This window comes from Bufo gargarizans, chromosome 3 (assembly GCF_014858855.1).
Source record: "Bufo gargarizans isolate SCDJY-AF-19 chromosome 3, ASM1485885v1, whole genome shotgun sequence".
Taxonomy (NCBI): Eukaryota; Metazoa; Chordata; class Amphibia; order Anura; family Bufonidae; genus Bufo; species Bufo gargarizans.
In genome coordinates this window covers 580,917,657-580,932,211 of record NC_058082.1, presented here as the reverse complement: position 1 = coordinate 580,932,211, position 14,555 = coordinate 580,917,657, and the positions used below count along the sequence as shown (strand labels likewise).

The 14,555-nt window shown below is 44.3% G+C and overlaps 1 protein-coding gene across 1 annotated transcript; it reads left to right on the top strand.

The window, feature by feature from the left end:
- Nucleotides 1–5,453: 5,453 nt before the first annotated feature.
- On the top strand, nucleotides 5,454–10,928 carry ATP5PF (ATP synthase peripheral stalk subunit F6). The gene is made up of 4 exons (XM_044287591.1): nucleotides 5,454–5,582; nucleotides 7,113–7,295; nucleotides 8,731–8,855; nucleotides 10,838–10,928. Exons 2-4 carry the CDS (start codon nucleotides 7,126–7,128, stop codon nucleotides 10,864–10,866), a joined length of 324 nt encoding a protein of 107 aa, XP_044143526.1. The 5' UTR covers nucleotides 5,454–5,582; nucleotides 7,113–7,125; the 3' UTR covers nucleotides 10,867–10,928.
- The last annotated feature ends 3,627 nt before the right edge of the window (nucleotides 10,929–14,555 follow it).

Sequence of the window (14,555 nt, the reverse complement as noted above, 5' to 3'; positions counted from 1 at the left end):
TTCTGTGTCTTACCCTCTTGCTTGAGGGTGTCAATGATGACCTTCTGGACAGCAGTCAGGTCGGCAGTCTTACCCATGATTGCGGTTTTGAGTAATGAACCAGGCTGGGAGTTTTTAAAAGCCTCAGGAATCTTTTGCAGGTGTTTAGAGTTAATTAGTTGATTCAGATGATTAGGTTAATAGCTCGTTTAGAGAACCTTTTCATGATATGCCAATTTTTTTAGATAGGAATTTTGGGTTTTCATGAGCTGTATGCCAAAATCATCAATATTAAAACAATAAAAGGCTTGAACTACTTCAGTTGTGTGTAATGAATCTAAAATATATGAAAGTCTAATGTTTATCAGTACATTACAGAAAATAATGAACTTTATCACAATATGCAATTTTTTTTAGAAGGACCTGTATTAGGTATCGCCACGTCCATATCGACCGGCTCTATAAAAATACCACATGACCTAACCCCTCAGGTGAACACCATAAAAAAAACAACAGTGTCAAAAAAGCAATTTTTTGTCACCTTACATCATAAAAAATGTAATAGCAAGCGATCAAAAAGTCATACGCACCCCAAAATAGTGCCAATAAAACCGTCATCTCATCCCACAAAAATTATACCCTACCTAAGATAATCGCCCAAAAAAAAAAAAAAACTATGGCTCTCAGACTATGGAGACACTAAAACATAATTTTGTTTTGTTTAAAAAATTATATCATTGTGTAAAACTTAAATAAAATAAAAAAAAGTAGACATATTAGGTATCGCTACTTCCGTAACAACCTTTTCTTTGAAAATATCACATGACGTAACCCCTCAGGTGAACACAGTAAAAAAAAAAAAATAAAGTGTGTCAAAAAAGCTATTTTTTGTCACCTTACCTTACATCACAAAAAGTGTAATACCAAGCAATCAAAAAGTCATATGCACCCTAAAATAGTACCACTCAAACTGTCATCACATTCCGAAAAAATGAGCCCCTACATAAGACAGTCTCCCAAAAAAAAAAAAAACTATGGCTTTCAGAATATGGAGACACTAAAAAATATTTTTTTTCAAAAATTCTTTATTATATAAAACTGAAACAAACAAACATGTTTAGTCATATTTTGGTATTTTCACGTCCGTAACAACCTGCTCTATAAAAATAGCACATGATCTAACCTGTCAGATGAATGTTGTAAATAACAAAAAATAAAAACGGTGCCAAAACAACTATTTCTTGTTACCTTGCCTTACAAAAAGTGTAACATAGAGCAACCAAAAATCATATGTACCCTAAAATAGTACCAACAAAACTGCCACCTTATCCCTTATTTTCCAAAATGGGATGATTTTTTAGGGGTGCATCAGAGGGTCTTCAAATGTGACATGGCAACTTAAAATTATCACAGTGAAATCTGCCCTCCAAAAACCATATGGCGTTCCTTTCCTTCTGTGTCCTGCCGTGGGCCCATACAGCGGTTTACGACCACATATGGGGTGTTACTGTAAACTACAGAATCAGAGCCGTAAATATTGAGTTTTGTTTGGCTGTTAAGCCTTGCGTTGTTAGTGGAACAAAATTGATTAAAATGGAGAATCTGACAAAAAAGTGAAATTCTGAAATTTGATCTTTATTTTCCATTAAGTTCAGGAAGTGTTGGATCCACATGCATGCTGGCTCCACTCTGCCTTTTACCGTTTTTGGTGCCGTAATGGCCTCCATTACTTCCAGGAGATGCAGGTACCAACATGCATGCCGAGCCTGCTCCATACCTCTCCTGGTGCCAGACAGCTTCCAATGAATGCAGTGAGAGCAGGCAATAGCTTTATGCTTTATGCTTTGTACTGAATGCATTTGCCAAGCATCTCACTTTATAAATAAGCGCAGCATTAGCACTATAGTGTCTTTTGTGACTATGGCATTATTGTACTTTATTTGGTTTGCAGGGTGCTTTTGCATTGTCTTTTTTCTCTATGTTTTTAGCCATGGCAGCGTGCACCGGCGCATTGGGATGTGCTGACTGACCCCCTTTTCTTTGCAGATTTACAGCGCTGGAGATGTGGCACTGCGGCGAGTCGTGCACCCCTGATTAGCCTGTCTGCCCCATAGGCTGATTTTTAATTAGTTTCAGTATAAGGCTACGTCTACACGACGACATTTGTCGCGCGAAATTTTGTTGCACTAATGTCGCGCTAATTTTTATAATGGCAGTCTATGGTGTCGCACCGCAACATGCTGAGACGCAACAGTCGCAGAAAATCCTTTCGAGATGTCATCCGTGTTCTGTCCTTTCCGTGTGTCCGTTGCTTTTATTTTAGAACATGTCCTATACTTGACCGCAAATTGCGGTCCGTGGCCCCATAGAAAGTTATTGGGTCTGTAAAAAACGGATAGCACACGGAAATGCAACTGGATGTCATCCGTTTTTTGCGGACCCCTGGACTGAAAACATTCTAGGAAACCCCATTTCAGTTTTTTACGGACCGTGAAAAACACATGACACACGGAAGCACTATGTCCGTATTATACGGACTTACGGAACGGAAACGGAAAGATAACTGAAGACATACAGAACACACGGATCTGTAAAAAAAACAACACGGTCGTGTGCATGTAGCCTAAGGCTAGGTCTACACGACGACATTTGTCGCGCTACAAAAAGTCGCGCGACAGATAGGGCGCAACAGTTGTCGCGCGACATTTTGTTGCATCAATGTCGCGCGACAATTTTTATAATGGCAGTCTATGGTGTCGCACTGCAACATGCGACATGTTGCGACTGCGACGCGACAGTCGCAGAAAAATCCATCTTGAATGGATTTTTTGCGACTGTCGCGTCGCAGTCGCAGCATGTCGCATGTTGCAGTGCGACACCATAGACTGCCATTATAAAAATTGTCGCGCGACATTGGTGCAACAAAATGTCGCGCGACAAATGTCGTCGTGTAGACCTAGCCTAAGGCCTCTTTCACACTACAGTATGTTGCATTCAGTGTTTTGCGTTCCGTTTTTCACGGATCCGTTGTTCCGTTTTTTGCTTCCGTTGTGGTTCCGTTTCCGTTCCGTTGTTCCGTTCCGTTTTTCCGTATGGCAAATACAGTATACAGTAATTTCATATTAAAAATTGGGCTGGGCATAACATTTTCAATTGATGGTTCCGCAAAAAACGGAACGGATACGGAAGACATACGGATGCATTTCCGTATGTGTTCCGTTTTTTTTGCGGCCCCATTGACTTGAATGGAGCCACGGACTGTGATTCTCGGCCAAATATAGGACATGTTCTATCTTTTCAACGGAACGGAAATACGGAAACGGAATGCATACGGAACACATTCCGTTTTTTTGCGGAACCATTGAAATGAATGGTTCCGTATACGGACCGTATACGGAACGCAAAAAACGGACCGTATACGGAACGCAAAAAACTGTAGTGTGAAAGAGGCCTAAAGCTGTTGCCTGCTCTCACTACATTCATTGCCTGCTCTCACTACATCCATTTCTACCAGTTGGCTACTTTTAAATCTTTTATTTTTAATTTTATACTGTATACAAGTGCTGATACCTACAGATATATATATGTATCTATTAGCGATCTGCCTTATGTAATTGTCTACATCTATTTGACGACGCATTTTATGATACCACTTTTTATTCAGGCATACCCAGCCATTGTTTTTTAGGCACATCCAGCCATTATTTAATAAATAATCTTTGTATCTACCTATCCTCCATACATCACCTATGTTTTGAGTGCCATCCCTTTACTTCCACATACTTCTTCTCCATTACAAGCGTTGGGTACGCTTTGTTTGGATTGAGCACCACATTCCACCCCTTGGAGTTATAGTGAGCCGCCTCTTACCTATATATTCATTGGAAGCCGTCTGGCACAGGAGAGGTATGGAGTGGGCTCGGCATGCATGTTGGTACCTGCATCCCTTGGAAGAAATGGAGGCCATTATGGCACCAAAAATGGTAAAAGGCAGAGTGGACCCAACACTTCCTGAATTTTATGGCGGCCATTATGGCGTATAACAGTTTGTAAAATGGGGTCATTTTTGGGTGGTTTCTATTATGTAAGCCTCACAAAGTGACTTCAGACCTGAACTGGTCCTTAAAAAGTGGGTTTTGGAAATATTCAGAAACATTTCAAGATTTGCTTCTAAACTAAGCCTTGTAACATCCCCCAAAAGTAAAATGGCATTCCCAAAATTGATCCAAACATGAAGTAGACATATGGGGAATGTAAAGTAATAACTATTTTTTTGGAGGTATTACTATCAATTATAAAAGTAGAGAAATTGAAATTTGGAAATTTGCTAATTTTTCTAAATTTTTGGTAAATTTTGTATTTTGGCCAGCCTGCCAGCGATGCAGTAAGGCCCCTTGTTAGACGAGTGTGAGCGGATTAGGTCCGGATGCGTTGCAGATGCGCTCAGTGAAAAATGCGCAATTTCGCAAGCAAGTTCATTCAGTTTTGTTTGCAATCGCGTTCAGTTTTTATTGCGTAGGTGCAATGTGATTTAATGTGTTTTGCACGCGCCTGATAAACTGAATGTTTACAAAAGAACATGCTGCGATTTTCACGCAACGCACAAGTGATGTGTGAAAACTAACGCTCATGTGGACAGCCCTATAGAAATGAATGGGTCCGGATTCAGTGCGGGCGCAATGCGTTCGCATCATGCATTGCACCTGTGCGGAATACTCGCTCGTCTGCAAGGGGCCTAAATGTTCAGCCACAGGCTTGCTATATACGTAAGCTGAGTGACAGCCCTCATGGGCAGTGTTATGGCAGTCATAGGGGCAGAACAATGAAAACTACCTTTGTTTCCCATAGCAACCAATCACTGCGCAGCTTTCATTTTTCAAGAGCAGAATATGAAATGAAACCCGTGCTGTGATTGGTCGCTATGAGCGACAAAGACGGTTTCCATAAACCTTCCCCGTGTTGTCCCGCTCAGTTCTCCAAGAAACAAATAAATGATATTTTTTTTTACAATCTGAAACTAAAAGACGACACAATGATCTACATTTCTAGGTGTTCGGTTTGGAAACAATTGGGGTCATTTATTAAACTGGTGTAAAGTAAGTTCGGCTTAGATACCCATAGCAACCAATCAGATTACACCTTTCATTTTTGACAGCTCCTTTGTAAAATGAAAGGTGGCATCTGATTGGTTGCTATGGGCATCTAAGCCAGTTCTACTTTACACCGTTTGATCTATGATCCCAAATACTCTTTATTTTTTTATTGACCCTAAAGTCTATCAAGAGTCTCCTCTTTTCAATACATTGTGTAAAAAATAAAAATAAAATTATATATCATTATCTATATATAATGTGTGTGAAATAGAAATCTGCGCAGTCTCTGGAGTCTGGAAGCGCAGATTTCTGGGAACTGTAGTTGTATAGACCGCAGAAAAGCAACTATACTCCGCACATGCGCAGAACACGTTAACATTTCCTTGATCTTGAGGCGCGTCACGGTAGGGGGCGGAGCTGTCAGCCAGCGTGCTCTACGTCTGACGTCATCTGTGCGCTTCTCACGCTGATAGGAGAGCAAGGTGACCGCTCCGCTGTGTCCCGGGAGAGGTGAGCCGGTGACTGCTCCGCGCCGCGGGGGGCACTGGAGGGTGGTTGGGCACGGCTGCTTTTATCAGGGCTGTGTGTACACGGAGCGTTCTCATGGCGCCGGCTTCTGCTGTGTGGAGGGGAGCCTGCCTGTCATTCTCCTCCATACAGAGGCCTGGGAATGGTCGCTAAGGCTGTCTGATATACTCTCGGCTGGTGGTGACAGTCTCCCTCTGCAGCCTTGTACTTCGAGGACCATGGCCGCAGCCCCTTCATGTAGTGGGACACAGATATTGTCACCATGGATGAAGGTGACGGGGACAGACCGGGCTCCGATAGTACCAGGACTGCCCCAAAGGCGCCCCCCAGAGGACAGTGTTACAGGGAGCACCCCTTTATAGGCTATGGACAGCTCCAGGGCAATTTTATTTTCACAATTGCATTTTCCTCACTTTGGTCTAAATATCAACTTTGGTCTTTATTACAAATTGTCAGCCGTTTTTGAGATAATAGGGTTTTAAGGGGGTTCTCCGGGCATTTTACTATTGATGACCTATCCTCAGAATAGGTCATCAATATCAGATCGGTGGGGGTCCGACGCCCCCGCTGACCAGCTGTATGAGGAGACAGTGTGTGCCTGACCCTTCTCTCTTCCTGCCCACTGCTGCTGTCTAGGGTCAGACGGGAAGGGGGGCCGCACGCTGCGCGCACTCATACAGCTGATCGGCAGGTGTGTCGGCCCCGCCAATCTGATATTGATGACCTATCCTTAAAAAAAAATCTGAAAAAATAAGTTCATGTGCATGAACCCTTAAGGGCTTTTTCAGAGGGCAGTATGTACGGGTCCAGTTTTGCGGACCCATTCATCTCTATAGGCCCACCAAAGATGCGGACAGCAAACAGTGTGCTGTCCGCATCCGCAGTGCAGTTTCACGGCCGTGCAAATAATATAGGGCAGTGATGGCTAACCTTGGCACTCCAGCTGTGGTAAAACTACAACGCCTAAGATGCCCCCCTTGCTTGGTTGCTCTCAGAACTCTATAGAAATAAATGGAGCATGCTGGGAGTCGTTTCACCACAGCTGGAGTGCCAAGGTTAGCCATCACTGATATAGGGCATTCTTCAGTATAGTGCTGGCCCTGTGCATTCTGCAAAACGCTTACGCAATTAGTGGCCGTCTGAATAAGCCCTTAGAGATAGCAGGGAGGAGTGAAAGTAGGTTGTACATGTCTGTAGCTCGGAGAATAGAGTGGGGGGGAAGCATCCACGTCTTCAGGGATGGCAGATCCCACAGGTTGTCCCTATCTGTGTAGATGAGGAGGAATGTGACTAAAATGATATCTCGGTAGGACAAAGGATCAGATATGTTCGAAGTTTCCTTGTTTAATTCATTTCTGCTATGGAGAGAACTCTTGAAGGACTCCCCCACGTTCTAGATTATCATCAGGTCTCCATCTTGGAATGGAGCTGAGGACCTTGGGTCTCAATCACTTGTGTTGCTGCCGCCTGTGTGAAGACTACAGGTGCAGTGAATTGTTATTTTTCTTGTAGGTAACGTGACATCATGGTGCTCCAGCAGCTCTTCCGCTTCTCCTCTATTCTGCGCTCCTCCATCTCTCTCCACTTGAGGAGGAATATCGGACTGACTGCCATCGCCTTTAACAAGACCAAGGAGCTAGATCCCATCCAGAAGCTTTTCGTCGATAAAATCCGTGACTACAGGACTAAGAGCCAGTAAGTGGTTGTAGGGCGTGAGGAGCGTACTGTCATAAGTAGTATATGGTCACACCAGGAATAGAGCGGTATTCTAGTTAGAAGACATTACTCTCTGCCCACAGGATAACTATTAGATCGGTGGGAGACCTAACTTCTGGGGCCCCCATGGAATCTGAAAACGGGGGTCCCATGTCTCTGTATAAATAGAGCAGCTGGTCAGGCACGTACACTACTGCTGCTTTCGTCTGGATAGGATTTCCAAGATGGCGTCCCAGCAGTGCTCATGGTTGACCAGCTGCTCCATTCATTTGGGCTCATGGGCCCCCTGTTCTAGTGATTGGTGGGAGTCCCAGCAGTTGTACCCCCACCCATCCAATAGTTATCCCCTATCCCAGGCATGCTCAACCTGTGGCCCTCCAGCTGTTGTAAAGCTACAACTCACACAATGGCCTGCTGTAGGCTCTTCGGACATGCTGGGAGTTGTAGTTTTGCAACAGCTGGAGGGCCACAGGTTGAGCATGCCTGCCCTATCCTATGGGTAGAGAATGGCTTCTAACTGGAATATGCCCTTTGCGTCATTCTCCTGCTATCATTAAAGGGGTTGTCTCACTTCCAACATTGGTGGCATATTACTAGAATATGCTGCCAACGTCAGATAGGTTCTGGTCCCACCTCTGAGACCCGCACCTATCTCTAGAATGGAGCTCCCAAAGTGAACAGGAGTGTGCGGTGCATGCGCGGAGCACTCCTGCCAAAAATAACTGAGCACTAGCTGGACTATTTCTGGCATCTCTATAGAAGTACTAATTAACCTACAAAAAACCTCTTTGTCAGACCGGACAGAAAAAATTCCACCTGTACAACATCCAATATAGTATCTAAACAAGCAAGTGGAAATAATGTATCAAAATATCAATAGAAGTGAATGGAGCAGTGGCCGCTCTTGTGCAGTGTGCTCTCCGTTCATTTCTATGGGACTTCCAAAAATAGCCGAGTGCGCCATTCGGCTATTTTCAGCACTCCCATAGAAATGAACAGTGCGGCGGTGCGCTCCTGTTCACTTTGGGAGCTCCATTCTACAGAGAGACGTGGGTCACAAAGGAAGGCCAACCCCTACGCAGGTTGTTGCCCGTAGTTTCATAGGGTAACTTGCACATGGCTTCACGGTTTCCGGGGAAGGGAAGAAGTTGCAAGGAATTTTTGCGGTGGTCACAGTATTCCTTGTCCGTGTATACCTTAGTTTGTACATGACCATAAGTCACCGAGTCGCCCCATTCCAAGTATTCAGTGTGTTTCATGCACATGCTATATTTCTAGACAATAAAGAAATGCACGGACCATTGGATTTGATGGTTTGCAGGTTCACATAGACTCTTGTATGTTTAGCGGGTTATTAGTGTTTTTTTTTCCTTGCTGCTTGACCCCAGATAAAATGTCATTTAAACTTTTCTAGAAAAACCGGTGGCACTGTCGACGCTGGGGCAGAGTATCAGAAAGATCTGAATGAAGACATTAGCAAACTGCAGAGGTTATATGGAGGGGGCAACTTGGAAAAATTTCCAGACTTCAAATTTGAAGGTCAGTATTTTTTCCCTAATACTATTTGCGTATAATCTGCTGGTCGTGATGGATTTGTGACTATACAGACTGGTCGCAGTGTACGCAGCTCGGGGTACTCCTCTTTTATAGGGACTTTATAATGTAAAGAATCACATCTCCCTGCATTGAATCGATGGGAGTTCTCAGATGCTTGGGCTGGTTTCACACAGTGTTTAGAGGCATATTTTTTTTATTTTATTTTTTTGAGTGTGGGGGAGCAAAAAATCAGCGGCCAGATGTTTAGTTTGAAGGGAATCTGTCATCAACTTTATGCTGCCCATACTAACGGCAGAATAAAGTAGAGACAGGTGAGTTGATTTCAGCGGTCTGTCATTTAAAGGGCTTCTGTCACCCCACTAAACCTTCTTTTTTTTTTTTTTTTTTTTTTTTTGCTTACTTATCCCTACACTGCGATTTATGGCTACATGATCAAATTAATCATTTTGGTCCTGTAGATTTAGTTTAAAACAAGCTTTTAAAATATGCTAATTACCTTGCTACCAGCAAGTAGGGCGGCTACTTGCTGGTAGCAGCCGCCTCCTGCGATCGTAAAGACGCCCCCTCCGCTGTGTGATTGACAGGGCCAGGGAACGGGATCGTTCTCTGCTGGCCCTGCCTGTTTGCATTTAAAATCTTGCGCCTGCGCCGCGGCCGTACCTGTCTTCAATTGGCGCAGGCGCACTGAGAGGCGGCCGCTCTATCCTCAATGCGCCTGCGCCGATGACGTCACATCTATACCAGGCGCATTGAGGATGGAGCGGCCGCCTCTCAGTGCGCCTGCGCCAATTGAAGACAGGTACGGCCGCGGCGCAGGCGCAAGATTTTAAATGCAAACAGGCAGGGCCAGCAGAGAACGATCCCGTTCCCTGGCCCTGTCAATCACAATGTGGAGGGGGGCGTCTTTACGATCGGAGGATGCGGCTGCTACCAGCAAGTAGCCGCCCTACTTGCTGGTAGCAAGGTAATTAGCATATTTTAAAAGCTTCTTTTAAACTAAATCTACAGGACCAAAATGATTAATTTGATCATGTAGCCATAAATCGCAGTGTAGGGATTATAAGTAAGCAAAAAAAAAAGGTTTAGTGGGGTGACAGAAGCCCTTTTAAAAGTAAGTGGTTACCGAGAACCAACATCACAATCATTGCAGATTGGGCCTGGAAAAGAGTCATGGCCACCTGAGAAGAGTCCTGATTATTCATTATTCATGCTCTCCTGCCCACCTGATGCTGACAGTCTTCTACCTAGTTTTCTTCCTTTCTCTCTAGGAGAGAACTGCCAATCATCAGCAGATGGGCGGGAGAGCAGGAGATTATAATAACCAGGACTCTTCTCAAGTAGATTTGACTTTTTTTATTTTTATTTATTCCCCCCCCCCCAGGCCTGGGCTGCAATGATTATGATGCTGGTTCTCGGCAACCACTTACTTTTAGCTCATAAATGACACACCGCTGACATCAGCATTTCTGTCACTATTTTATGCTGCCTTCAGTGAGGTCAGTATAAAGTTGATGACGGGTTCCCTTTTAAAGGGCCTTTCCAAGATTACAAAAAAATCTCGGGCAACCCCTACAGTTTCTTACAATTAAAAAATAAATAAAAATCAGTCACCTGTTTCTCCAGTGCCATTCTCTGCGGTGCTGGTCCGAAATTCTCGCTGCTGTTAATTTTCAAACAGTAGCGTTGACATACCTTGATACAGCATGTGCCTGCTGCAGCCAATTACTCTCCTTAGCGGGGAGCACGGATTAACTGCAGTGGTGATGGGCCGAAGCCAGGCAGGTCACTGTACACGTCATCGACTACTGTAACATGCACAGTCACGTACGTGGGTTTGGCTCCTCACCGAACCAGTGACCTGAGTGGTCCGCTCCATCTACTGGGCACCATTACCCAGGTTATATGCATTCTGCTGCAGTTGGTCGTAATGTGATAATTGATCTTTTATTGTCTTTGTATTTCAGAACCAAAACTGGAGGATGTACAGAAGTGATCTGAATCGTGGACCCGTCTTGTCTGTGTTTCTAGTAAATTAATAAACCACTTTGGTGATGACTTTCAGGGTCGTTTTCTTCTTTCGTAGACCAAAGTTACTGATTTACTGTATTTTTTGAGACTATAAGACGCACTTTAACAGACATAATCTTGCTTTACTAGTTCCTGCATCTCATAATCTGCAGTCAGAGGGGCTCAGCAGCACCAGACTCCCCCTGAGGCTCCAGACTGATTAAGATGCACAGTACTCTCTATTTCGTGTAGTTAATGTAGATTTCAGCTACAACTTACGCAAGTTTCTGGTGTCAATTATAGCAAATCTGGTGGGCAGCATGAAAAATGTCTCGCCACATCTACTCCGTAATTTGTGACTTTTTGGAATAAAAGGCTTAGTAAATCTCTCCCATTGGGTTTTAGTGGTGGGGGGCTGGCTGGGAGCGATTTAGCTACCCATTGTGGCTTCAGTGGGGCTTAGAGAATGAGAGCCCTCCAGTTGGGTTGGGAAGGGGCATAGGCCAGTTTTGCCCTTATGAGGCAAAAATGAAGAATGTGTTCTCAGTTATGCTCCATGCTAGTTACAGTAACGGCTTCTTTTTAGTCCCCGATCAGCATATAATAAAATAAGTTTTTAATTCGAAGTATATTTTCCCTTCCCCCATGACAGCACCACAGAGAGAGGATCTGCCCCCAGGGACAGGAAACCTGCAGAATAAAAAGGTGGAGCCTCTCTCCCACCTCAGTGGTTTCCTGTCCCTGAAGTGGGAGACCTGCAGTTTTTTTTCAGGTCACTACCGCTAGTCTGGAATTCCCAGATATGTTCTGGAGCACTAGTTGTTAACATACCTGCTGGGGTCTATTGCCCAGAGGATGGGCTGGCAGGACCCTAGGAGCCGGTGGTTGTCCAGGGCTTCCACGTGGATCTTGTGGCAGGTGCGTGTGCTCCCCCGGGGCCCAGCTGTCTGCCCCCATGCCTGGTCAGCTGAGCGGCTGTCTGCCCCGCGGTCTACCTTGGTGGCAATGCAGGCAGGGTGAACCAGTTCTGTGGCTATGTATGGTTGTCTATTTGTAGTTTAAGGGTCTACAATAAGCATAGCACTCCAACAAAGCCCTATAATGCTTTTGGTGGGGAATGAGAAGATGGGCTGGACCATATTGCTTGTATGGCCTAAAGCAGGCATGCTTAACTTGCAGCCCTCCAGCTTTTGCAAAACTACAACTCCCAGCATGCCTGAACAGCTATCAGCGTACAGCAGGGCATGGTGAGAGTTGTAGTTTTACAACAGCTGGATGGCCGCAGGTTGAGCATCCCTGGCCTAAAGGAAGTATGGCGTACCAGCGAAGCCCTATGAGCCTCCTGGTTGGGAATTAGGCTATGGGCTGGATCATATTGTTTCGATGGCCTACAGGACATATGGCGTACCAACAAAGCCCTATATGGCTCCTGGTTGGGAGTAAGAAGATGAGCTGGAATATTTAGTCTGGATGGCATACAGGAGGTATGGCGCACCAGCAAAACCCTATAAATACTTGCCGCCAATCTAGAACTTCCCAGGGAGGGTCTGCGGGGTCGTTCATGCGGTAGTTCCGGCGGTGGGGACCCTAGGGGGTCTGAAGGGTCCAGGGGCCTCTTTGGACCTCTTGCGGCAGATCCGTGAGCTCCTCCAGGCGATAGATGCCACGGTAGAGCTCCATCATGGATGCCAGATTGCGAGGAAATTTGGAGATTTTGACGTCTAAAGTCCTTCTGGTAATGTAACACAGGGTCCCCAGTGGATCTTGGATCAAAGCATCTGTCTCGCAATATATTCTGCACCAAAGGAATCGGTGTGCAGCAATCATCTTCAGTTTTATCATTCTTTGTCAAGATAAGCACTTCTCTAAGATGTTTCATTAGATCTGTTATGATTAATTTGATAAACACTTGATGAGAAACCCATATGAGATTTCTTTTATAAGATTATGCTGGGTTTTATGTATTGTGTCTAGTATTAAAATTTCCTAAATTTAGGATGTTTATTGATCCGACTTTTTTTTTTGTTTTTTTTACTTCGGACCTCTTGTTAGCCTTTGGTCTCCCTATGCGTCCGTCTGGGTAGTCTTAGCTTAATTACCTTTGAAGCACTTTTGATAGGACCAGGGATCAGAAGGAAAGAGTTTTGCCGCTGACTGGATGTCAGGAGATGCCTTATATGTTACGTAGGGGTAACCAAGGATTGAAGAAAGTCCTCTGCGGTTTTTGTTCTCTTTTTGGCATAAATAAAGGTAAGGTCGCCTCAAAGAGTTCACTAGCCAGATGGATTAGGACAGTTATTTCTCTGGCTTACACCTCTTCTGGAAGTTTTCCTAAGAGCACATTCTACTCGTGCATTCTCTACCTCTTGGGCTAATGTTTCTATTGAGCAAATCTGTAAGACTGCCACGTGGTCTTCTCCTGATACCTTTTACTGTCTCTATCGGCTTCAACTAAGTTCTGCCTCTGATCTTCTGTTTGTAAGAAAGTTCTGCAAGTGGTTCCCCCCGTAAGGAAGGAGTATTCTCTGTGGTGCTGTTGTGGGGGAAGGGAAAAATGAGGATTACACTCACCGGTAATCAGATTTTTCCCTCCCCCATGATGGCACCCATGCGAGGAGGACCTCCCATCCGGGACAGGAAATCTGAGGATATAAAAAATGTTCATGCCTCAGTTTAGGTTTCCTGTCCTCCGGATGGGAGATCCTGAGGCTCCTTTACTCAGACAATTCCACCACGATTTCTTACATAATTGTCGGGGGGCAGGGGGGTGTAGCACGGGAAAGAGCATCCATAGTCCTAGTAGCTCCATATTGGCCGATTTTCAGCGCTCCAGAGGTTAGCCTCTCTCCCTTCCCTCTGCCACCAAGAGAGGATCTTCTCTTTCAGGGTCCCCTCTTCCATCCCGACCCGGATACTCTAAAGTTGCCAGCATGGAGGTTGAGAGGAACATCTGGTTAGACGGGGGCCTGTCAGACAAAGTGGTGTCCACCCCACTTAAGAGCAGGAAAGAATCCACGGCCAATATATACCTGAAAGTCTTTATTTTATTTTTTTTCTCCCACCTTCCTGGGTTTCACTCCTGACCCCCTTAACCACTTCCCATCTAGGCCATTTGCCCCCTTCCTGACCAGGCCTATTTTTGCAAAACTGACATGTCTCACTTTATGTGGTAATAACTTTGGAACGCCTTTATTTATCCAAGTCATTCAGAGATTGTTTTCTCGTGACACATTGTACTTCACGATAGTCATAAATTTGAGTCAAAATATTTCACCTTTATTTATGAAAAAATCCCAAATTTACCCCAAAATTTGAAAAATTCGCAATTTTCTAAATTTCAATTTCTCTGCTTTTAAGACAGAAAGTGATACCTCATAAAATATTTATTACTTAACATTCCCCATATGTCTACTTTATGTTGGCATCATTTTGGAAATGTCATTTTATTTTTTTAGGACGTTAGAAGGCTTAGAAGTAATTCTTCAAGTTTTTAAGAAAATTGCCAAAACCCACTTTATAAGGACCAGTTCAGGTCTGAAGTCACTTTGTGGGGCCTACATAGTGGATACCCCCATAAATGACCCCATTGTAGAAACTACACCCCTGAAGGTATTCAAAACCGATTTTTACAAACTTTGTTAACCCTTTATGCGTTCCACAAGAATTAAAGGAAAA

Excerpts from the sequence above, each read along its gene's own strand:
- ATP5PF (XM_044287591.1), top strand. The coding sequence starts at position 7,126 with ATGGTGCTCCAGCAGCTCTTCCGCTTCTCCTCTATTCTGCGCTCCTCC. Across the intron at positions 7,296-8,730 it reads GACTACAGGACTAAGAGCCA|AAAAACCGGTGGCACTGTCG; the intron begins GTAAGTGGTTGT and ends AAACTTTTCTAG. Across the intron at positions 8,856-10,837 it reads TCCAGACTTCAAATTTGAAG|AACCAAAACTGGAGGATGTA; the intron begins GTCAGTATTTTT and ends TTTGTATTTCAG.